The sequence below is a fragment of the Botryllus schlosseri genome, chromosome 16, assembly GCF_051294905.1.
Source record: "Botryllus schlosseri isolate E-star chromosome 16, Bs_hap1, whole genome shotgun sequence".
Lineage (NCBI taxonomy): Eukaryota > Metazoa > Chordata > Ascidiacea > Stolidobranchia > Styelidae > Botryllus > Botryllus schlosseri.
This window is the reverse complement of record NC_137251.1, coordinates 19,635,556-19,661,787: the sequence shown is the minus strand read 5'-3', so window position 1 is coordinate 19,661,787 and position 26,232 is coordinate 19,635,556. Positions and strand designations below refer to the sequence as shown.

At 40.4% G+C, this 26,232-nt stretch overlaps 1 protein-coding gene across 2 annotated transcripts in view; it reads right to left on the bottom strand.

Moving 5' to 3' along the window:
- Window positions 1-26,232, bottom strand: part of LOC145459153 (uncharacterized) — a 97,716-nt gene that overhangs the window by 11,593 nt on the left and 59,891 nt on the right. For both annotated transcript variants that reach the window (XM_080337780.1, XM_080337781.1), the window contains exons 41-46: window positions 23,447-23,500; window positions 23,337-23,390; window positions 15,051-15,104; window positions 11,582-11,635; window positions 11,403-11,456; window positions 1,230-1,283 (exon numbers count right to left, since the gene is read on the bottom strand). In XM_080337780.1, the coding sequence (XP_080193906.1) occupies window positions 1,230-1,283; window positions 11,403-11,456; window positions 11,582-11,635; window positions 15,051-15,104; window positions 23,337-23,390; window positions 23,447-23,500 (324 nt within the window). The remainder of the gene's footprint in view (window positions 1-1,229; window positions 1,284-11,402; window positions 11,457-11,581; window positions 11,636-15,050; window positions 15,105-23,336; window positions 23,391-23,446; window positions 23,501-26,232) is intronic.

Genomic DNA, 26,232 nt, shown 5'->3' with positions numbered 1-26,232 from the left:
TCTTTGGTCTGACCTGGCCGGGGACCGAAACGATGACCTACCGATCAAGGAGCCGGGCGCTCCACCACTATGAAATCTCGTCACTAATTCGTTAATTGATCAAAATCTGAGAGGGGGGAGCATGGATCCTCACTGGATTTTCTGAAGTTGCGTAAGTCTTATTCATATTGTTAATATAGCGGCAATGAGAAACGTGCCATATTTTTAAATGCGTTGGGTTCACTAATACATTTTGCCATCCCGAGAAAGTTGTTCGACGATCTGCCTGATGTGAATAACCCGAACATTTGAGTGGTAGTCTATGATAACAAATGGTACTATCATGAATTATCTACAAATGGTACTACGAAATACTTGATATTTTCAGCACTATGCTCTCTATACACAACTCAGTAAAATGTGCACAGTTTCATGGGTTTGCTTAAGCATTTTATCGATACTTGATCGCCGTTAGCGAATAATTATGCGGTGGTTATCAAACAGTTTCGTCGGAGCCATTAGGTGCGACAGTCCACTCTGAACTATTTTGATTTTCGGTGTAAGGCAGTATGTTAGCGTAGGAGTTCACTCTATATTTTTATAGTACTGAACTAGGGTGTTGTTTGATCGACCATTATATGTACACCTCTTGCACGAGCTAGTACGCGATTTGTCAACATGATATACCTTTGGTGGCGTTTTAGCTAACGTACTTCGGCGGTACGGGGCTACAGGAGTCGCTTTATTACCTAAGGAAATCCCACATTTTTATAAGTTTGTTATCACCATAGTAACGGGATTTAGCCGTTTAGGATCGGTTCCAAAGAACCATCTCCTCACGAAAATGTATGAGATCAGCGTACCGGGTTAGCGCTACTTGTGACTTTCAATGATTTTTGAAAAAAAAGGTAAAATGTATGACTCTTGTGACAGCATACGTTCTATTATCTACAAATTATATATCGTCCAAGGAGTTATGAGGGTGGGTGGGGGACAGTGCAGCAATAATTGCTACCTCCGGTGTGACAAATGACCTGCTTCAACGAATTTAGCATAAGTGAGCATAAGATATTCTTAGACTTCGACATTGCACAATCATATTTTAACGACGAATATTTATAGAAACCCTAACTCACGTTGCCCTAGGCTACGAGAGCACCGCATCAGCAATTATGAAAATAGGTTCACACCGCACCAACGGTAACTTCCAGGTCGATGTACGACATATAAAATTCGCACAAAGGTCTTACCAGTATGCCAGGTATTCCGGGGTCCCCATATCCACCGTTCTTGCCAGGATTTCCCTGAAAAACACACCAAACATGTACTACTTTTTAGCTATTACCTGAAATCTTCAAACCGTATCAGAGTTTATGCAAAATCGTGATTATGCCTTGTTTGCGATACAAAGGGTATTAACGGAATGTGTGGAAAGAGCCTAGCATCGTTGATGAAATCTTGCTAACATTCATAACATCCTCATCCTCGCAGTGCATGGTCAGTTGGTCACTGTGGGTGCCACAGCAAAGAGTTGCGCTGACCCTTATGGCCAGCGTGACTATTGGTTGCATATACTTCAAAGTCGGTAAAATATTTCTTGTACTGCCAGCACAGCATGGATAATGGATATCCTGAATCAATGCCTTGCACAACGTTACTGGCGGTAATCAACCATCACTTATCAATAATCTCATTATGTTGCCGGGGTTTTCTATGGTGGGCATCAATCTGCGTGTAACCGCGAGGTCGGGGATAATTAATAAATCCCTTGTAAAACAGACAGAGCGTCTATATTGAACCGAATAAGAGAAGCTACGATAAATAGTTTACCGCAACGCGAGGGAATGTACTCGCAATCAATGTGCTGCGAGTATTCAAGGCACAGGAGCCGTGATACGTCAATTGAAGGACATTCGTTTCGCGTTTGCGAAAATGCACGACCGATAACCAGACAACGCCCCGGTGTCAAGATTATTTATTTTCCTTTTCCAATAGGCCGCGCGGTTACGCAGGGAAATCATTTCAAAATTTCTCGTCGATGCGATTTTATCACGAAATGAGACACAACTTCAAAGGCGCGTACCTAATTATGTGCGATCAGTTACCTGGTGTGTGACGCGCATTGGTTACCAGAATGGTATTGAGCTCTAGGCATTATATATTTGGCAGTATTTTCGCGTGGAGCCAAGCCAGGTGATTGCTCATTCCTCATCAATAGCGTCGTATTTCGCTGGCACCTTGACATTACCATAATAAACAGTTATGTTTATGTAGTGGCTAATGTACAAACCGCTCGAGAATAAGTAACATGATACGCAAAATAAGCTTCAATGCCGATGAAGCTATGGCCATCACACCACAAAACCTCATCGAAAGCAAATATACCACCAGGTCATGCAACACACAATACAAACTCTGAAATCGACGATATAGCTTATGAGTTTTGATAATGCGGACATGCCGCGTGTATAACATATCGTAGTTTTCATAACGTGAAATGTTAAAAGTGCTGTTTGCTAAATGGTGAGGACCAGCTTTGAAGCGTATGAGGTCACGCGCGGAATCCATAATTCACCCCGCGCCGTTAATAAGTCTTCGGAGCACGTAGCTGCCCGCGCAGAAACCGTGTCAAGTAAATTTTGCTGAGAGCAATAAAAGACCCGTTTAAATTCTATGGGAGGCACACTCCACACCACACAGTCTTCATACGTCAATAGATGAAATGTGAGTCGCTGACGTAAAGGCAATCCTAATTTTGTGAAGAAGTCAACCATGGAAAGGATGTGTGTCGGATCATAAACTCGAACAAGGCGACGACATTTTCTTCAATTTTACACGGATCGCGGACCCGAAATACAGCAACGCATGCTTTACAATGAATACATCTTCGACCAGTGTATTACAGGTATTTAGCATGGGCCGTGTCATAAATGAGGTATAGCGATGCTGAATCGGAATTGTATAATAGCAACCTTGTCAATATGTACTAAAAGAGACTCTTGGAACTTGGAAGTACAGAATTTCAAAATACCGTTGAATAGTATATTCATATTGATATCAGACATGGGGTGATTACTTCATGAATGTAATCGATTGCGATTACGATTACTTCCGAATGACGCGATTACGATTACGATTACGCTTACAGCAAAATCAGGAAGTAGTCGATTACGATTACGATTACATTTGAAAAGTAATCACGATTACTCACGATTACATTTATTTTGCATCTTAGAAGCTATGTTGAAAGACAATATATGGATTGCGCTGAAAAGGCCTAATGAGATAACAAACTCCCTTTAAAAATATGCGTCATTTGTTTGTTACGCCATAATGTATCCATTGCCCATTTTCATAGAGGTCAATTTATCGCGCCCAACGATTTGCATTCTTGCCAGGGCCATAACTGCCGCACCCCAAATTTTCCAATAGGGTGGAGAACGAGCTCGAAGGAGACTCAAAAAGTATTTCGTAAACCAACATAAGTTATAGAGTATTTTCGAGAGATCTAATTAACTTGAAAATCCTCTCTAGATCAATGATTGCCAACCGCGGGTCCGAGAGCTGCATGCGGCTCTCAGCTAGCCAACTTGCGACTCCCCTTGACGTTGGAAAATCCGAGAAAAATAATAAAAAATGAATCTATAACCAAAAAAAATTGCTATTCGAAAATTTTGCTTGGAATCTGGAGTTTATAATTTAGGGTGAAGACCAATTCCTTAGTTGTCGAGTAGCGATTCTCTACTCAGCAACGATTTCGTTACTCAACTCACGTCAAAAAGTATGCTCGCAGTCAAATGCGTCTGGATCGGCACTCAAATTTAAGTCTACTCATCACCAGACTTAATTATAAGTGCAGGTGATATTACAACACGTTTTACAACGCTATCTGACCAGCAAACCAATGGATAATTTGACTGATTGTTAAGTTCAACGGCCGCATTGAATGAATGCTTTTTAACCATGATGAAATGTTTTCAAATCATATTGTAGCCACTGACCCTATAAGGCCTATAGTAATTTACAACTTGAGTTGCTAGACAAGCAGTCAGATATAAAGACGTGACAATTTGTTTATGCGTCTCACGAAACTTTCTCGTTCAGTCTGCTACGTTTGAGCCACTACTATATCTTTTGATTATATAACAAACCGGAGGTCACGAATTAAGAACATACACTAAAGTAATTATAACAAGAAACCAGAGGTCATAATTATGAATTACGTTGCCCCAGCTCTACAGCTAGGTAGACTAATTGTGTGGCGAGATAGCGCAGTGGTATAATCAACCAACCAACCAGCTGTTGATTTTTACTGCTTCGTTATGAAAACCGCAATGTTTTATTTGACGAGTACAAAATTTCAAATCTTTGTCCGGTGTACGTAGCTTACGTACTGGATAGGCCTACTGCTCGCCAAGCAGCAACGGTCTAACTGCGTTTAAATAAACATAAGCATAACCAAACATTAACGCATAAGTTACTATTTTAAACTATAGGTAGAGCGGAGATAAATTATACTGCTGAGAGGTAGTGGCGTGTGGAACGCGTTTATAACCTGATATACAGCACGGCGGGTGTTCTTACAATCAGACTAATGAACGACGTAGGTACATCGAATATCTATTTACTGTGGACCAGTGATTCCCAAGTGCGGCCCCCAGAGAGCCTTCTTGCGGCCCCCAAAATATATTCAGAAATCGATTTATGAAAAAAAAAATTATATTTATAAAATACTCTTGCTTGGCTTGGCCCGATGATAACTATATGTGCAACACGTGACTCACGGTTGAATACGCCTAAATGCATACTGCTTAGTCGGCTAAAAGCAGCATAATTGGTAGTGCTATATTCAGGGCCGTAACTGCCGCACCCCTAATCCCCAATTGAGGGGGGCCGAGCTCGAAGGGGGCCCAAAATTATTTCGTTAATTAGCATAAATCATAGAGTATTTTTTGAAAATTTATGCAACTTCTTCAAAAATATTGCGCGCTATGCGCGATTTCAATTCGCCGCATATCTTGATTATTGGGTGCTCTTCCCCAAGACGAAATACGCAAGATTTATAGAAATGGGCATATCAGCGTTGGACATGACCGCACCACAACGCACCAAGACATATAAAGTTTTAGGCCATGTAACATGTGACTCCAAGACGTGTGTCAGAACGATCGGTGGCGAGAAAGCCTCGGCCGAAAAGGGCTGCTTTTATGCTGACCAGAAACTTCGAAATACCAAAAGCCTCGTTATATTTAAAAATACATATAGGTTTATTTGTCCATGTAGGCGCCGAAATGACTGGCGCCGAATGTTCTCGTCTTGGCAATCTGAACATCACAAGACAAATACCATTCCGCAGGAAATAAAATTATATGCCATTGAAGAAATACCAATCTGAAATCGTGGTATCTTCCAGTTTCGTAGGATTGGGCTATTCTACATTTTTTGATATAGCACGCAGGATGTCACGAAATAACATAATGTGGAGAAGTCATATCTATGGGTCTGCCCGCCCGAAGATGTTTAATTTTATTGGGTCTGGAGTTTCAAAGACACCTCTCACTCAGCTCTACCGGTAAATCACATTACGTGGGCAAAGAAACAACCATGCAATTCCCGATTTTATCATGAATTATCGAAATATTCGCGCGTCGCGCTGTCTCAATAAACAGTACAACTTTAATTTCGTGGCAAAAAGCGAACAACGTCATGTGGGGTCAGTGTATCACCCTGTGGGAACCCGGGGTCCTGACGAAGTGCCGTTACGTTCCTGCCAACGGGTATACCCCCGGATATGTTTAATTACTATTGAGGGGGCCTACACCTTTTCAAACACACCTCACTCAGCTCTACCGGTAAATCAGATTACGTGATCAGAGACAAGAGGAAAATTGATAGCAATACATGCAATTGAGACATTCCCGATCATATTGACCGATTCAGTCATGAAAGTAAAGAAATTTCTCGCGCTTCGCGCGTATAGACGTGTAAAGTTGATTCACTCAACGGACACCCAAGCAATGCAGCATATAAGTACCGGTAAACAGTGTACAGTTTTGAAATCTCGCCAGGGCAATAACACCACACCGAAATAGCCATGATGACTGTGTGGGTCCGTTTCATAGCCATAGTATTCGTGCGGCCCCGAGCGTGCTCTGAAATTCGAAATTTGGCCCTCACACCGAATGTGGACACTTCTTACATAATGACGCGCTTCTGACGTAATAATGAGCAGTGGCGTTTGGAAATCAGACGTTTGTGCTGTCACCAACCTGGTATAACATCTTTTCTTTGTTCACGAATGTTCACACTGTTCAGTTTATGTCATAGTCCTTGTACAAATAAAAAGTAATCGTTCTTTCACAGAGAAATCGATTAGATTTGAGAAGTAGTCGATTACGATTACTTCGGAATTTTTTCGAATGTAATCGATTGCGATTACGATTACTTGAAAATGCTGTAATCGTCGTAATCGATTACGATTACTAATCACGATTACCCCATGTCTGATTGATATACGCCCGAATATTTTCGTCCAACAGTTATCCCTGACGAGTGTCAGCCGAGAATATTCGTGTTTATTCCAATACAAATATATTATTCAATCTCTACATCGCTTGCATAAATCCCCACCTACCGACACATGCCAATTAATTTGCAACTCGCGTCCTTTGTATGTTTCATTCAGCGTATAACTGTACATCACACGCCTATTTACAAGTTCTAGGCCAACGTATGCGATCAATTGAATGACTACTCAAACAGATGACATGAATAAACTGATCGGAACTGAAGTGTCAACATTTACAACACAGTTGAATTGAAAATGCCGAAATGTCAGCCACGCGATCGCAAATCGCCGGCACTTTGAATACGATAGTAATTGCATCGACGTCGATTGACAATAGGTTTCACAGCGTAAAACAATGCAATATCTGTGACGCTATCCGTTGCCTAGCAACCCACACTTGGAAACGATGCGTCTGGCAGACTTGGACAACTAGATAATTCTAGTTGTCTAATTTCACTAAATTAGAGCGAAATGCCAGTAACCTAATTCTAATCTAATTTATGAAATGCTTTTATGTTCTAATTCTAATTCTAATCTAATTTGTGAAATCCTCTTATGCTCTAGTTCTAATTCTAATCTAATATGTAACTTAATCCTATGCTCTAATTTTAATTATAATCTAATTTATTGTTTTCCTGAAAATGCCTCTTTGTCCGAGGAATTTTGCAGCGAATTACCAAGAATATCCTTCTTCGCGCAAGAAAATACAGTGTCAAACCGCCATCGCATTACTTACAATGTACCGGCATGGTAGTAATTGTGACGAAAAATAGTAATGTTGGCATAGTAGCTTGTAGTCTGCGATGCGAACAACATTCTAGTTTCGATCACAAGTGGAAGTGGAAAAATATTTCGAAGCAGAGAGTAAGAGCATGGGCTGTGATTATTTGAGTTACTGGAAAAGAGAAAATCGTTTTCCTCATCTCAAGGCTGCTGCTCGAGACAGGACTGGAACATCAGCTCCACCGGAAATAGTTTTCAGCCATGAAGGAAACTCTTTAGTGCAGAGGTCGCCAACTCAAAACAAATTGCGGGTCACTTTTTAAAACTTTCTAAAGGTCGTGGTCGCAAGAATGCAATACCGAGACAAAATAGGCCACACATTTGGGAAAGTACGTTTTTAAAACTTTACGTTAGTACAACGCCATGCTCACTTACATAGGCGATGGTGATGGTTACCACAAAAGAAGTAATATTTTATTGAGTAGTACAAATACAACAAGAAATATCAAGATCATAGACTTCATTATATTTTGAGCTATGAGCTGCGTACGATGCCTGACCAGTGACCACGCTTTCAAAACAATTTCAGCATTTGAAATGCTTTACTCGCGTTCTTCCAAAATCACAAATCATATCACCGGCCGCATGTGGCCCGCGTGTTGGTGACTTCTTATATAGTGCAAAAGGAGCCAAGCTTGGTGTAAAGACGTTAACCATTCTCATGCTCATGGGAATGGACCGTGATTCGATATGAACTGAACTTGATTTTGACTGTAATTATTTTTCTCATTCTAAATTTCATTCATTGTCAAAGTTTTTGCAAATTCAGTAATTCTAATTCTAATCTAATTTGGAAAAGAACCGAGTAACTCTAATTCTAATTCTAATCTAATTTGGAAAAAGCTGTGTAGCTCTAATTCTAATTCTAATCTAATTTGAAAAAAATGTTCAGCTCTAATTCTAATTCTAATCTAATTTGGAAAAGCTGAAAATTTTCTAGTTGTCCAAGTCTGGCGTCCGGTGTGGGCTCATTGCGCGTCAATTTTTGGTTTGTCTCATGGATTACACATTTTTCTATTTCAAGCAACAACATAACTCTGACACGCGAGATAGCAGGTTAACAGTAGGGTCTTTTCAGCGTACAATTCGAGGAACTCAATACGTATCAATTCCCTATCTACGTAAAATCACGAATTTGTAACGTAGCCTACATCACATCACGCTGCGGTTAAGCATGGCGTATAGGAAATGGCTGTGGGGATTTATTGTTCTTTAGATCAGTGGTTCTCAACCGCCGGTCCGCGGACCGGTGCCGGTCCGCGACGTCTTTTCTGCCGGTCCGCGAGTTATATTAAGATTTTATCCCTTATTTTCAAGATGCAAGATGTTGAAGGCTAGTACATTAGTAGAATAAATAAAACATCAAATTAGAAACTGATGCACAACTTCGCGAGGTAAGATCAGGCCCGCAAACATGTTCGGTTTGACTTGAAGTTCAAGCTGTCTCCGGTGACATGCGAGCGACTCGCTAAACCGCGCAATTCGTACGATCATACGTTTTCGATTCATTGATTTTGAGAATGGCCAGGTATAGCTGTTGTCAGGTGGTATCGTGCGCCGAATTGTACTCGTAGTAGGCTACGTCTTGTATTATTGGGAAATGGTCAAGATAGCTCGACAAGGTCCTTGGTCTTACTTCAAAACACTCCATCACTGAATACTATATAAGAGAACAATATTATTCGAGTTGGCGCGGTCGGCTAATCCACGGCCATCGGCACGAAATTAGCCTATGTTTATCTGGGCAAGTCAATTTTACTTCGACTCAGCACTCAGCAGACAGTAGCGTAAAATCACGTGAATGCCATCATAAACATATTTAATTAAGAACAAAACTCTCAAATTGGCACTCTCTGGTACAGGGGTGACCAACCTGTGGCCGTAAAAGGAAATTTGTGCGGCTGTGGATACGTAATTCAATTAGTATGTGTTGGCTTCCGTCGACATGAAAATAGAATATACGAATTTAATCCCCAATTTTGGAGATATTTTAATTAAATTTCTTTCGCGCTGTGCAAGATTCAATCTGACTTCATTTTTCGATTTTAATGTCGTCGTAGCGCCCTTTGCAATCAGAGTCTCACAGTACAGATGCGAACAGCCGAGGAAAATGATGCACCCCATATAGAAATACCAACTTGGAATCGTACGCTCCTCACGAAAGACATTTGTTCCTGGCACGTTTGGGGATTCCAATATCTTTAAACTATACGGACAATCATGAATGGAGGTCAAGAAATAACAACACTCAACAAATTGACTACAATAACAATTTGCCCACCCGACGATGCATCATAATTCATAACTTTCCCTAAAATTTCGAAAACACTCCCTACATCAAGTCTACCGATGAATCTGATCACATTGGCTGAGAAAATAAATATTTGATAGTGATATGTGAAATCACGAAGATTAATGATGAATTTCGCTCGTGAATCCGACAAAATTTTCGCGCTCTCCGCGAACATATCCTATCTCAGTAATTATTCACAAAATGATTACTATATAGTCCCTTCGATGCGTTAACGGCTGCACACCTTACATTTGGGGTTGATCTCAATTTTTAAGGTCAGCCGGTCCGCCACATATCTTTTAAATTTTTGCCGGTCCGCGAGGTGAAAAAGGTTGAGAACCACTGCTTTAGATCATACGGTTGTGTAAGTTTAGAGTCGTCCGTGTCGACTGTTGGTGTTGGGGCATTGTCCGCAAAACACATCAAATCTGAATTACATATGCAAACACAACCGTCATTGTTACTAACACAAAGTCAATTCACAGCTCTCAATGTGATAAGGTAGTCCTACTAGCTAATTCGGCCCGTCATTTCAACCACAGTTTACCGGGGTGCGAATTCTCTAAAATTAGGATACGCCACTGCATTCGCAATCGTTAAATATAATACCTCTCGAAGCCATCCCGATATAAGGCACATTAAACGATGCATCGAACCAGTTATCTACGGTGTAGGTTTGAAGCTAGATCATGTTCCACGTTTCAAGACATGGCAAGGCCTCCATTTCAGCCAGTGTCAATTTCAAATCGCAACGCCTCGCGAGGGATACCGTTTGGAGTCAGAGACACGCGCTTTGACACTATCGCGCCCCTCAGGCATTAGCAAAATTGCTCGTATCATCTTACGCAAATGCGTTCGCGAATTGTGATTTATTGATAACGGACGGGCGATGCTACGAAATAATTCGCGGCGAGGCCGGATAGAGGCGGCGTTATTTCACAATGAAAAGACAGGAGTCTTCACGCTGCGTGAGCATGGGATAGAGAAATTCTGTATCGCGTGGCAGTTTTCGGCGAGCTAATATCGTCTCACGGCGCCGCATGGCAGATTCACAAAGAAAGCCGCCGGAAGAGTGCCATTTGTGGCTCTACGATTTGCTCGGTTCTGGCAATCTTCACACACACATTGCACTAATATTCATCGATATATGACATTCAGCGACATTCTAATTTTAGTCCAATGACTGCAAAGTGGCAACCGTCGTAAAAGACCTTCCCGCGTTGTAAAGACTCTCACGGTTTACAGCGGTCATACGTAATGATGCAGCAATAGCGGTTCAAAGCCAGTATGACCGCTGTGTTGAAATGTGCGGTCTCTGCGATTCCGCGCATCGTAAAGCGTTTGCGATTCGCTGTGGTTGATCGTAATTTCCGAGAAATTGTGAGCGAAGCATCCAAAGATTTTAATTAAAATACTCTTGGAAGAACATAACTTCAATACACGATTTAAGAGTATGTTGGTATTGACATAAACCCGAATATGTTCGGCTGATAATCGTCAGGAATAATCCTCAGCAACTGGTAGTGACTTTCTGTGCTAGTTGACGAATGTCAGCCGAAAATATTTGGGTTTATTTCAATATCAATATACTATCCAAAGACGTTAATAATACTTATGCATGATTATTCCACTGAATCTTTAACCAACTCATTTAAATTAACCTTAGTCGCATCATGCAAAATATAATGTCGCGCGAAATTGTGGCGTCGCAGAAAATGCAATGATCCCAAATCTATCACCACAAATACGGTCGATATCAAAAATGTAATTACTACTCACACGAGGTCCTTGTTCGCCCGGACTTCCTCTTCCGCCCTTTATTCCAATGTGACCCTGAAACAATCGGGTATTGTCAACGAGACACCGGACTAATCTATGTGATCACTCAAAGTTATATTAGGAAATGGGCAAGGTTACACACATGGTATGTGAAAGACAAAATATAAAAGATAACTCACATTTTCTCCAATTGCGCCGACGTTACCGCGGTCCCCGGGGCTTCCTATCGATCCCTGTCAACGTAACAATCGATGCTCGTATCACGACATTGCGAATACGTCATACTAAACGAATCTACGTATGATATATTTATATATCAGAGTATGAGAGAGGAAAAACACTGAATTTCTCTCGTGTCATTCACCAAAAAAAGCGGATTTCTCAAATTTTCCGCGGTATCCTTTTAACGCCTTTGTGTTATGGAGCTTGTCGCTGTTAAAGCATCAATACGAACGAATATTTTTATATTGTCGTTGAAAGATTGGTATCGTCCCTTCGCCGAAATCAAATTATTTCCACCGTTTTCGTGATTAGCAATCAATCATACGTCGACGGGTAATGATAAAGTGGTACATAGCACTTGATTATCGCGTGACGAAATTATCGTGAAACTTGAACAACAACGTAAGCGACTAAGCGCAAAATAACGAATTGAAATAGGGGTTGGACATTATAGCCCATCGCTTCGAGTATAAGTCTGTTGAATATGATTTGTACCGATAATTCGTCAATCAGACACCAGGTTCATTTCACCACGTTAATTTGTATCGGTCTCCCCGTCCCAATATTCAGTGTGTGCGACATATAACAGTCATCCGTGTAGTAATTTATGATAGGGGCAAACGAGGATGTTGCACATTTAGTTTGCATGGAGATTAACAAAGAATATTCTCAAGTGTGCAACACAGACTCACATTTCAGCCGATATGTATAACGCTGCTATATAACATACCATTTGATCCCCTAACTGAGGTGCCGTGCCAAAGTTCAACATGGGCTTCGAGTGGGTCGTGTCGTGTTCGTTAGAATTGAGCATTCACCATCGACTTTCCTTCTACGTACAGCTCAATCTCTTTTTGTGAATTTACTCAACGGCGATTTCTTTTCGAGCGCTTAATATAAACACCGTCGCATGTCGTCGATAATAATTATCGGTTTTAAAATATCGATCTAACAAAGCAAACGCACTGGTAACGCCATTCCCAGCTCGGACGAAACATCTGAAAACGGCGATCAATTCTATTCCGAAGACCACTTGAACGGATATTTGAATATAGCATTAGACTTTGTGGCGGACTTGGACAACTAGATAATTGTAGATGTCTAATTATATTAATTCGAGCGAAACGCATGTAATCTAGAACTAATCTAATTTGTGAAATATTTCTTTGCTCTAATTCTAATTCTAATTTAATTTGTGAAATGTTTGTATGCTTCTAATTTTAATTCTAATTTAATTTCTTCTTTTCCTGAAAATGGTACAGGAGAACTGTATAGTACGCAACGCACCAAGCATGCTGTACAGACATTTGCTATTCTCGTGCCTATTGGACTGATCTCTTATTTGATGAGCTGAACGACATTCAATGACCAAGTTTTCGCAAATTCAGTAATTCTAATTCTGGTCGGATTTGAAAACACTGTATGTGTATTATAATTCTAGTTCCAGTCTAATCTAGACTAAAAAACTGCCCAGTTATTATGCCAATTTTAATCTAATTCAGAAACGCTGGAAGTTTTCTAGATGTCCAAGTCAGCTTTGTGAACGCGTGGCACATCTCTTACTTCAGGCCAGTTACAAATTATCAAATGCGGCTGAGGCCTTTGATCATATTTCCAAACCGAGAGTTAAGTGAGGTACCGGCCATTACGTGCGAATTGCGGTTTCGCGATGGGAATCGCCGGTGGCTTACTTCGTGACACAAGACAGCTACAAAACTACGTTGGTCACCTTATGATTGTGCCGGTAATCTGTGTATATCAATTTATACTCGCGCGTGAACAATGCTGAGCATTATTTATTAACAAATTACCAGGGTCGGTGCGAAAGATATGATATTTAAGAGTTTCCTGTTGAAAACTGAACTTGGACGGTTTTACATGTGAAAATGTCCGTGAAATAGCAGAATTTTTTTGGTAATCATCACATCTTCGATCAAAATTCTTCGAATTGCAATTTCACTCTCTGCCTCACGGTGACAGAAAAATGTAACATCAACACAAAACTACGATAAACTGAGCATAGTATAAATGTTCCTGATGTTCGAGTATTTGGCACGCAAAATCACACCATTGCGACTGTAAATAATATTATGAATCGCATCCTTAATCGCTAAGTACTTGGTCCGAAAACTGGCTAGAATGAGACCGTGATATTTTATTCCGCGTAGTCATGGCAGGTTACATATTCCTGATGAAGATGCAAATGATACTTGCTTCCTGCGGTTCCACATTGTTCCTGGGCTCAAAGCGGTGTTTGTGGGCCGAATACTAACATCTGATCTACTGTAATTTTATCCACAAGTTCTAATAAGATCACTAGAGCATATTTTGCTCCAGTCCCATCTAAATGAGTGATATCTTTCGAATGAAACCAGCATACTCTGATTATTATTTACGGACTACTTTTTCATACAGACAGAGGCGCATACAGGAAGGGAAAAATGATTCGTGTATTAATTATTATCATTGCGTTCACAACGAACCTTACATAAAGGCTCGTTTTCATACGAACCAGAGCCTTTTCGTTGGTTCGTACCATTACTATACAGACACTATACCAGTTATCAGAACAATACGAAATACCGTAAACACTGTGGGTAAACGAATCCGCATTGTTCAAGTTAGATTAAAGGAATGGCGAATGTGATTAAAATTGAATGCATAGACATTCCCAGGTTGAGGATGCTCGCATGCAGCGCCCATAGCCTGCTATGATATATTCTACAGCTCAGATATGCATATCCGATAAAGAGAATACACCGTACACACATTGTAGGATGAATGTAGTAGTTGCGCGAAGCCATATCGCGGATATATAACTACAACTACGCTCTAGTATAGTAGGCGGAAAACAGGGAAATGTATCAGATTTCCACTATAGCGTAGGGCGCAAATCCACAGTTCTGGTAACATATATCAATTCCACAACAATCCCAACAGGCTGAGACGAGTCATTAACACCAATCCTTTTGAAGATATATCCCGTAAGTACATTGGGTTCCGTTTACAAGTATCATCTTTTTGGCCTTCATAGGGTGGTACACGAAGACATTATAATTTTGCGTGCGAATTGGTGTGTTTGTGTATAACACGCATTGCAAAAGGTATGAATGGAAAATTTTGTACCAAAAAGCCCCGTTTAAGTTATTTGCACCATAAGCTATGGCGAAAATTGGCGAAACCCACGATTTCAGTTTATACATTGTATCGTGTGTAGTTTATTTCTTCTAGTAACTTCTATGCCGACAACGAAATTGCCATGAACTTGTAAGTACGTGTTATTTTACGCTCGACCGCCTATAGCGCACATGAATGGGATTACAGCAGGCGCGCTTTCCTACAAAAGACGTTTTACAGTCGAAAGCAGCTATCCCGTACGTGGTTATATAGCTCATAAATTCACTCCAATGCTTTCAAAGACCATACCTGGCTCCCTTTGAGACCGACTTCACCTTTATCACCCGGATCTCCTCGCAAGCCCTGTGATGAAATAACATTGCTTTTCGGAGACGCTAGCTCAATTGTTGAAAAATAAACAATTACAACGGGAATATTAGCGCAAAGTACACAATAAATAATTTTCGTTACGATTTCGCGAGGCACCGTGATGTTAGCAGCTTATTCCACACAAAGGCTTAAACCGCTTCGGATATCTTCGATCAGAAACGGGCCGGTGAATCGAGAGACGTGTATAGGCGCAAGTCAAATAAAGGATTTGCTTCGAAATTAAATTCAGCTACACCCCAACGACGTAAGAAATAGTACTGATATAAATCAAGCCTAAACTTATATTTTCACGGTGTGATTTTATACGTACAAAACGGGAGCGTATCGTTTACAAGCATACGGGCTATGTAAACATATTGGCTGCTGACGTTTTTTAGGGATCTCAGTAATTATTCTCAGTCGCACTGGGAAACATGTAAGAGGGCTTCTCGAACTATTTAAACTTTCAAACATAATTTCATGCGATGGGTGGGCTTGACGCTTCTCAAAGAGCAAATCTATTCTTGGAAGTGCTCGGAAAGGCACACGTGTAAATTATGTTCAGTCGATTGCCTGCCACTAAATTTGCTCTTCATGAGCATTGAGCAATTGCTCACGCTTGAAATATACATTGCTCTCAACTGTAAGGGAAGCAAAGTGAAACATGTTCGTTTAAGCATTAAACGCTGCATTTAGTGAGCTTAAGCTTTTTTCTCAAATGTTAAAACTACTGTTGCTGGAAAAATAGTCACAGTGCCAGAACAGTGAAGTTACTGGCGTACGACCGAAATTGATCTCGCGTACCTCAGTTTGAGCACGCCTGATGTAAGGTATTCTTCGATGTGACCGCTTCAAGTTCCAATAAAATTTGTATTATGGGATGTGGGCCGGGCTGATGTTGAATGCAATTCACGCTAGCGACTAGGGTTGGGAGCAATGATTCGAGGATTCCAACTACGAAATGCACCTTATAGTAATGACTGGACTAGCCAGACGAGAGATAACTTTCTCGAGTCTGGAATTATACGCCCATTTCCAGAGAAAATTATAGTATCGATACGTATTCTCATCGCCAAAGAGTTTAACTGAAACCCATGATTGGTCACATCACAATCTCCAAAACACGTAGTACAAATATACGGATGTTATTCGAATTCACATTACTGAGAAGTAGAGCTCAACCCACACACATCACAGAATGCAATCGAAATATACCAAATATTCTTTCATATGGCGTAGAACAGGAATTATGCTCTCTGTGGTCGCATAAAAGGTACGTATATGAACTTTCCACATCAACTATGCTTTTATGACTGTCTCCAATAAGTGATACTCGAATACTTGACTTGACTCCAATACCCGCAATTGAATCAATCAGGCACTGGTTTTTGCTTCGACCTACTGGTCACCCGTATCGGACTGAACGGCAACGATTCTTTCATCATATATTATAGGCTGCTCTACACAGTTGGTGATACCGACGACTTAATTGCATGCTTATTATTTCCGTCAAATTGTTCAAGGCGTTTCAAAATTATGAAGACAGATGGCTAAAATTACCCCTTTACTGCTTCACAATAGTCTTGGAGTGAATTCGACAATTCGTGGTATTTCGAAGCGAATAGATCAGTGGTTCTCCACTTTTTTGTCTTCGCGGACCTCTTTAGGACAGTCACGGACCCCCAAATATTTTGTTCAAATTTGGCTCAATTATCGTAAAACCGTGATCCGTCTGGTACAAATAAAATGACTGTAGGCTAGTTATCAACAGCAAGAAAGTGTATTTTCTTGAAAATAACATACTATTTATGTAGAAAGTATTTCAAAGCAAATTCTAGCTGCATAGCTTGAAATACGTGATCGCATCTTGAAAATCCGCGCCTTCGATTTGAACGAGTGCCGAAAATCCATCCCCGCTTGACCTTACTACCCCAACTTTTTTTTCATTTCCGCAAACCCCAACAAAACATCTCTAAGCAGCAATATGGTTGTATCACTATTGACACCCAACATTTTGTCATTTATTCCAAGCAGTGTCGCTCGTTTACAGCTTTCAATTTCAGTCAAAAAAGAAAAGTCATGTTCATTGTACTGTACATGTTCACATAGCCATAAGGATGCAAATGTTAACACAATTTTGATTGTTTTTCAAACGACCATGGAATAGGATATGGAAATAGACAGCAAAAACTCATACAATTTCGTGTGTAGAAACAGTCTTTGAAAAAATGGAATTTTCGTAAATTAATTACTGTTCTTCTGCTGAAAGTTTGTTTTATTTATTACGTAATTGCTAGTTTCCGGGCCTTTTTGATAATGTGCTGTTCCAAAAATCCAAGATTATTCGTGGCACACCCGAGAATTTGTAGGGGCCAACAGTTTGGGAATCACTGCTGTAAGCTGTTCTAATAAATGCTATGAAGTTTTGGAAATGCACACTAAGCGAGACACCATATCTTTTGAATAGCGGGGTTATCGATGAGGGTGCTAGTAATCGTTTTTTCGGTATAGACCCAAAATCCGATATCAGTTGGCCTAGTCTAAACTATATCGAGACCATACTATTACTTTGAACTGATACGCCTATTTTAGTTCATAAAAATCAGTAGTGTTATACTCCTTAAGTTAGGCTCCCCGCAGTAATTGATGGCGCCACAGCTCAGAGGTCAAGTGGCTCGCGGTTACCGCAATAAACAAACTATCAAACAGTTACCCTGTCGTAAAGTGCAATTCCGAAACACTTACAGGTTTCACGCCTCATCGTGGCGCGAGTGAATGCGCATGAATTTAGTGTGCCGTATCTCTGAACGTATTTTGAGTGCCCGGTGTTCTTAAATTCATCACTCGCAGAGTCGCGGTTAAAAACAAACACAGTTACAGCTCTTGAAGGAAAACTAACAGGCTGCTAAGCGGTGAATTCAATCTCCACGACCATCTACATAGCTCGTGTAAGATCCGGTATGACAGGATCTGAACGACGTTCGGGACTTCATATAGTCTGATTAATATCAAAGACTGTAACAGGCAGGAAAATGAAATCGGTTTCGTTTATATCCGTATTGCATCGCTTGGTCAGCTATCTACACGACTAGTTAGTGCGATAGAAACAGACTGAGTCGATTGTTGTTTAAATGAGTGGATTATCCGCCCCCCTCTCACCATGCAGATGTATAAGTCACAACTAACGACATATAAAGCAAAGTAAGCGGGAGTTTTATCTTAATTATAAAGGCTTTTGAAGGTACAAACCTCCAATATCGTAACAAAGAATAAACGTCTATTGTTCATATTGCCAAATTTATTCTACTATAAGTTTTCGAATGACTCCATTGAGCAGCGGACGTAAATAACTGCAATTAACCGATAACTAGCACGTTTGCAGATCACAACGATATATTCAGCCGATATTCAAAATATGACATCGATGCATAAAACTGCATCTGGACACATGTAGATGTAGGATGTAAGAAAAATATCAATTTAACCACTACTAGCATTTTTCATAACTCGACTTGACTTGAGGCAATTTGTGTATTGACTCGAATTGTTATTGCGCATGTCTCGACCACGACCAAGTCATGTGAATCGAGACTCGAAACGCCAAGGCAGTCATTTCGCTGTAACTTCGATTATAGTGAGCTGTCACATTATTGGTATTTCGTCTATCAGGATAGGTGTTTGTAAAATAGGGACCGAAACTGTTTTAAGTTAGGAAGATTACTATATACTATGAATGTGAGCCATTCAGAATCACCCAAACAGCAGCTGTAAAAAAGTTACTTTGACAGGATTGAACTCGAAAATGAACAGTGAACGCACTGACTGCGACTCGGACTCGAACCTTTGAACACTGACTCGGACGCGGACTTGACTCGGTGCTAAAGTGAAAATGACTCGAATTGACTCGGGTCAAAACTATAGAAGTAGAATTGAAGAACTTCTTGGAGGTACAGAACTTCAATATACAATTGAAAAATACACCAACCAAAACTCTGTCAGCGAAAGCAGTTCGTGTACCACCTAAAAATAGTACATTGAACACTCTCCCATTCGAAATTTCATGCCGATGACGTCATATTTTGTGATATGATTGTTGATATACAATGTTCTTTCCGATTCTCTACTACTTGCTGACGATTACCCCTAACGAGTGTCTGCCGAATATATTCGGGTTCATTTCAATATGAATATACTATTCAGAAATAGAATTGACTTATGACTCGGGACCTTGTGACTTGGTTACAAAACCCTGCCAAGTACTCAGTCTAGCGGTCGCAGATTATATAGTTATCTGATCAAGTATTAGCATGATGTACCGTTATGAAAATTGCCGATATTTTTTTTTACGTCTAATGGCCGATACCGATATTTCTGTCCAAGTGTGATATCGATTCGATATTACCGGCAAACGCATAATAATGGTTCGGCTCTGGTTGTAACTTTATTTTATGAAATCACAATTATACAACAGGAAGAATTAAATGAGCTCGACGAATTTCATCACGGAGAACTCTAGGAATGGACAGAAATAGGTCTCTCTAGACTTCGAGAAGTAGAGCGATAAAATCAGCACATTTCGAGTGTCACATGCACTTTGATACGATATCGGCACCAGCGATCTAGAAATAATACATTGCGTACGAATTTTCTTCAATTAGATAGCAGCGGGTGCGAACGTTTCAAAGACACAGTTCCGGTGAAATAGCCTCGTTGCGGAACGAGAATTAATATATCGGGGCAAGGGTTTGGCGGCGTGAATTAAAATCATACGAGTGAGCTCCGCGCAAACCGTAATTGTACGAAAGCTGTCTGTTTCACAGCCGCAACAGTGCCCGTAACGGGCGCGGACAGATAATCGTTGAATGTTTGTTATGATAAGCGAGATGAGTTCTGAAAGAGCGCCCACGTAATGAACGGTCAGCGTATCTGATAGTGTCTATGTGCTGTGCCACAGATGAAACGTTGTTACGTGAATGCATAAGTGTACACTTCGCTTCTACCAGTTGGAACTGGAAGTGAGCCAAATTTGCTATGTGTCGTTTTATTAGATAACATAACTATTTCATGGGTGAGCCAGTACAATGTGTGAAATAAATAATAAATTCAAAATTTTCAAACTGTAATAGCTTCACTCCTACTCGTTGGAATTGAGCCAAATTTGGCGTGCAACGTTTTTTTTGCCCAATCTAATAACTTTAGCTAATAGCCGCAAAATTGAAAAAAAGATATATTTCTGAACAACCCTAGTGTAACATTGCGCAATGTGATCGAAATGGATTGATAAGTATAGCCTGTTCATAGCGATTACGATATTTATTATATAATATAATGCATAGTTAATATCATAACAAACATCATAATCCATGAAAGATTTTAGTTCGTGTGAACTCCACAGTTTTGATGAAAACAGGAATATTTTCAATATTGCGTGTATTCAACATGGCAGCAAACAACCGGAGGTAGCAGTCGGCGTTGCTACTCAAACAAAATTAGAGCTTCACTCTGAGCGAAAAAAGTGTTTATTCACACCACATCATTGTACCACCCGTAATATACGGATGCGAATATATACCCGGTGGCACACGAGATCAGAACCTGCCTCAGACTTATATATACCAAGGTACGTTTGTGGTGGTATTTATGGTGTGTGTCGACTACTATGGTCATTTACACCAGGCCATCTTTTTCATTTTAATTCCGTAGCTGCCGATTTGTAGCACGGCCCACTTCTAGGATTTTTATAAGACACTGCTTACACCGATGAGATTGCGAGGGGTAGCCTATAGATCAGAGGTCTCAAACACGCGGCCCGCGGGCCGCATGCGGCCCGCGACGACATTTTAGATTTTTAATAATTTGACAATATATAAGTTTCACATATCTTTTCAGCTAATAAAGTCAAAATTCCCTCTTAAATTGCTCCGAATGCCCGAAACTATTCATCAAACTTCACTATCACACCAATTGCAAACGCTACCATGCAGTGGAAAATTCAATATTTCGCCACATTTCCAATTCATGATGACAAAACCTGACCCATAGACGATTCGTGACTGAAATTTGTGAGTTGGACTTGGACGCGACCTTGGTTAGAATTACTCAAACTCGGGCTAACTCAATGACAAAATGAAAATGACTAGAGTGGACTCGGAGTGACTCGGAATGCCGTGAATTTGTTAGAACCATGGACGCAATAAACTAATCGCGTATCAGGGGAATATAGTAATAGATCATAAGGTCGCAGCTTGGTATTTCGCTAACTAAGCAAGTATAGTTATGGCAACCATTGGCAATCTGTTAGTTACATCTTTGGTCGCTAAACCATGTTATTAAGGCCACTTAAAGGTACCGAGTACCGTAGTGGTACGCTCCAACGATGTAACAACAATGGGCCGTTCGGCGTTCCGATATTTCAATCACTAGGACACATTCATTAATATATTTATTATATTTATCTTTTTTTCTGCTCCTATATTTGAAGATATTTGGCCATTAGATTAATAGCCTACTTATCAGAAGTATACCCGAATTCTGGATTGGAATTACAAGGCTCAACTTGAAAATGTTTTGATATCGGATCAGTCTCTATTAGCAATCTGTAAATTCAAAATATTCATAGCAATAGCTGCAAAATTATAACCCGAGAGCTTTTATGATGGCATCATACATTAGTCCGCCCATATGGTGTCTATATCTTATAATTATTATATATCAAGTACCACAACGATTCTATCCAAATAGTTATAAATGTGATGATTCTTTCGTGCCAGGCCTAAATTTATACAAGAGTAAATCACATTTTGACGATGTGTGTTTACCGTCAGTCTGCTGGATCGGCTCACCCTCAATAGGACAATTCATTCCCGCTAAATAAGGTCTACTTGGAAAGACATAGAATACCCCTATAAATGCTGCGGCCCGCGGCGTCGTCAAAACTGGAAAACTGGCCCACGAGCACATTTGAGTTTGAGACCTCTGCTATAGATAAATCTCCAACACTTAGGTGTAGGAATTCTGGAGTCGATCCCGAGGGATTGTATACTTTTGGCGGTTAATCGTATATAAGTGGCTACTTTTGAAATCGAAAGATGTAGCCTACATTTGCGACAAATGTGAACTGACTGATGGCACTGCAAACAGGTAGTATCTTCGAAAATATAATCGGTTAAGCATGATACAGATGCTATTTCGCAAAGTATGACATTCACGCTTATAAAGGTAATCCAAGCATATTATAAAAAGTATATGACGTAGTATATTTTTGTCCTTCATGTTTTGCGGCACCGAATCATGATCTACATACATACGATCTGTGTATATGCATACCATGAGTCCGGGATGTGCTTATGCCGCTGGACAAGGAAGGTACAGATATATCCTAGTAACGCTTTCTAAGTATGGCACCACGCCTCCATGCTATCCTGGAAATTGAACCTACGACCTACTAATCAACATGCCGGACGCTTCACAAGTACACAACCTTGTCGATGTTAGTATAGTTTTGTGTACAAAACGGTTCAAGAAGGAGCAAAAGTAGTCTAGAAACACAACTTCTTAAGCAAAACCTACTTGATTACTTCGAGAAAGTAAAAGTACTGCGTTAATGACCATCTCTGTAAACAACCTCAAGGTATAGCGTGAATGTGAATATTAAAATTATCAAGGCCTTAAACGCATTCTGACAATATTAATTGCATGATGAGTTATTGGAGACGACGCAGTACTATTGCTATGTTTTATTCTGTTGGTAAATGTCATATGAAAAGCTAGGCTCAGCTGATCGCAGACCAATTGACAATTATCATCTACATACGCATGAACAGATATAACTAAATGACCAATTCCAACTAAATGAGGTCACATAGGACTCGACTTTGTGATACAGCATCAAAGAACGGAAACTTCTTCAGCTCGGTATAATTCATGTATTTGCCAACAAGATAGCGTAATGGTGGAGCGTCCGACTTCTTGATTGAAATATAATGAGTCGGTGTATATGCCTCAAAAACATCAAGGAAAAAATATATAATGTTCTATTCCTGTACGGTTTCTACGATTGATATCTCATGCCAGCGGATTTTGTAGAAAACAGCCGTATATCTAGCTGCAGGCATCGAGATGCTTGGTTATATTAAAACGGTGGTTGCAGGAGTAACTGCCTACAATCTGGGCCATTGGGAAATGATCAGAGGAAAATGGATGCACTATCGAAATCCGTACGAGTACCTGCAGGCCTTTAGGTCCTTTCCTGCCTTTAGCGCCTTTTTCGCCCATCTCTCCCTGAACAGAATACGTGATGAAACGATATGGAACATTGGTTGGATTCCAAGACTCACATGCAATCCGGTTACACCTTTATAGCCGGGCGAGCCGATCGGACCGACCGCTCCCTGTAAGAACAGTCTGTCATTGATTTACCACCGTTACATCAGTACGGTTGGTCGCGATTGATTGTAGTTCTTGCCCGATTGATACTACGAATGCCTTATATAAGCCCGATTGATACTACGAATGCCTTAAATAAATGTATAACAAGATTTATAGCCAATTGCCTTCTAGTATATGTGGTTGGTCTGTATATGTAGACATACTGTAAGGCTTCATTGAATCTCAGATCATGTTCACCCAACAGCGATTTAGGATCAATCTCAAATCAATGATCTGTGCTGCCCATTCCTAGTTACGATCATCACAGTTGATGAAACTCATTCTTTAGTTACGTGACTATTTATTCCAAGGTTGTGGATCCTGTAGTGACAAGTAGATTGCTACTTTACGATAAGAATCGGACAATTCTCACATTGTCATTGGCATTGTTACCGACATCATTGTCCGAGGAAAAAAGAATAAATGAGATAAGATTTTACGAGATATAACGGTTTTGCTTTTGCCTCTTGACGCTTCTAAAATCATAAATCGAGATAAGGAGAATATGATATGATATGACACAAAACTACACCGAATCTGGTCTCGGGAAATACGCCAACATGGGATTTCATTTCTGTCGCCGGCAATATATACTCGATTGATTCTAATCGTCAATAGACACCAAATGGAACACTTTTCTTGCTTACTCGCACCTGTTTAATTGTTTAATGTAACAATACAGAGTAATCAACGTACATATTAGTATATTTTCAACTTCTAAAAATGATACTGCTTGAAATGAGGCAACCATTGTGGTAAGTTAGCATTAGCAACTCAAGTGATGCACGCGATTTATGTTTCTTAATGGTGGTTTGGTTGACATTGCAGCCGCAGCATAGTGGTTAGATCACCAGTCTGGCCGTCTGTAGGCATAGGTTTAACAGCCACCCTAAAACAGGGGTTGGTGTTGGTCTCACCAACACGCGGTTCGTCAAGTCATATTTTGCGGCCCACGCTCTGATTTAAGATTGCGGAAGAACGATAAGTAAAGCATTTGGAAATGCTGAAATTTAATTCAGTTTCAAAGTGTTGCTGTTGTTTCAAAATACGTTATTCGCCTGTGCCCAACATCACCACAACTCACTAGCTGAAACGGCTTCACCGCTGTCGACAGCATGCCCTCGAGGGAGAATCAGCCGATAAGAATGGGCATATTGCCTTGACGTTCAATGACACAGACACTGCCAAGACCAAGACTCTTAGAAAACGGCTTAGGGCTTTCCCACAAGATCGAGCTTTGGAAGGAGACAGTCTTTCAGCTATAGTTACGTGCAGTGGCGGCTCGTCCTATAGGGCAACTGGGGCATTGCCCCACCTAAAATTCTGTTCAATAACAATTTAACCATTTATAGACGCACAGCAATCAGTATATACCGAAATCACAACGAAACCCGCATTATTCTTGTGCTTTCGCTAACAAATGCCCATACATAGCGAAGTCTCTGCGAAAATCGAATTCTCTTCTGTGTTTTCGCTTTGTGAATGCCTAGCCGGGGCTTGCCCCGGTAGCGCTCATAACAAGCTTTCACTATCTATTCTCTCAAAGCCGCGCACAATAAAGAAACAGTGATTTACTCTCTCCTATTCGTAAAATGGCCGAGCAGGTGGGGCAACATAGCCTGGTCGCCCTTAAGGTGTGATGTAACAATCGTATCTATATCTGAACTCGGTTACCATGATATGCGTTGAGTCGACCTTTGCTGGTATATGTCGATTTTGACGGTGTTTCGCACCATGATAATTCTTGAAACTTGGTATGATATGTCGTGAAGGTAGTATTTAGCACTGCTCCAAGTTTCAGGCTTGCTACTTAAAGATAAGGGTAGTAATTTCGTTTCCGAAGTTCAGTGTGTGCTGATCTATCATGTACATTGTACAGCAAACAGATTTTACTCAAAAGCCGGCATTGGTCTCCATTGATTTTGACGTTCCATACCGAGATCGGTCATGACATTTGGCACAGTAAGTCTTAATGTTAGTATCGACCGCTGTAACAAGTTTTAAGTTTGTCACTGAACTATGTGGGTGGTAATTTCGTTTCCAAAGTCGAGTGAGAGCTGACTCTTCATTTATCGCTAACAGATTTACGCAAAAGCCGTTATTGGTCTCTATTGATTTTAACGATGTTCCATACCTAGATCTGTCATGAGCTTTTGCACGGTATGTCTTGATTTTAGTATCGAACGCGGTGCCAAGTCTTAAAGTTGACGCTCAATGATTGAGGCAGTTATTTCGTTTTCGAGGTCGAGTATGGTAGAGATGCGCGCTGATCTGATACTTAGCCTACCCACATCATTGCGGATCTCACGCAAAAGCCGGTGTCTGTCTGTGCTAATCTAGTCTGCGTTCCATAACGAGATCGGTGATGATATTTCCAATGGTAGGCTATATCTCGATGATCGCATGAAACAGCTAACTAAGTTTCTCGGTTTGCATTCAAATATTCACATAATTTTATGTTCGCCAATGTGCATTTCACTGTGAAATTGTGGCCTTCAAACCATTTGCTTACAATCCCCTGTCAAATGCGATAGCTATTTCATTTTCGATGTCGGCTAACAGCTGATCATTCGATCAGCCTATTCCTCGATCTATTTTACTCAAAGTTCGGTGTTCGTCTGTTTGTATTGATTTTGACAGTGTACCATGCCGGAATGGGTTATGAGATTGCGAATGCTACTTCTCGATGATTTCA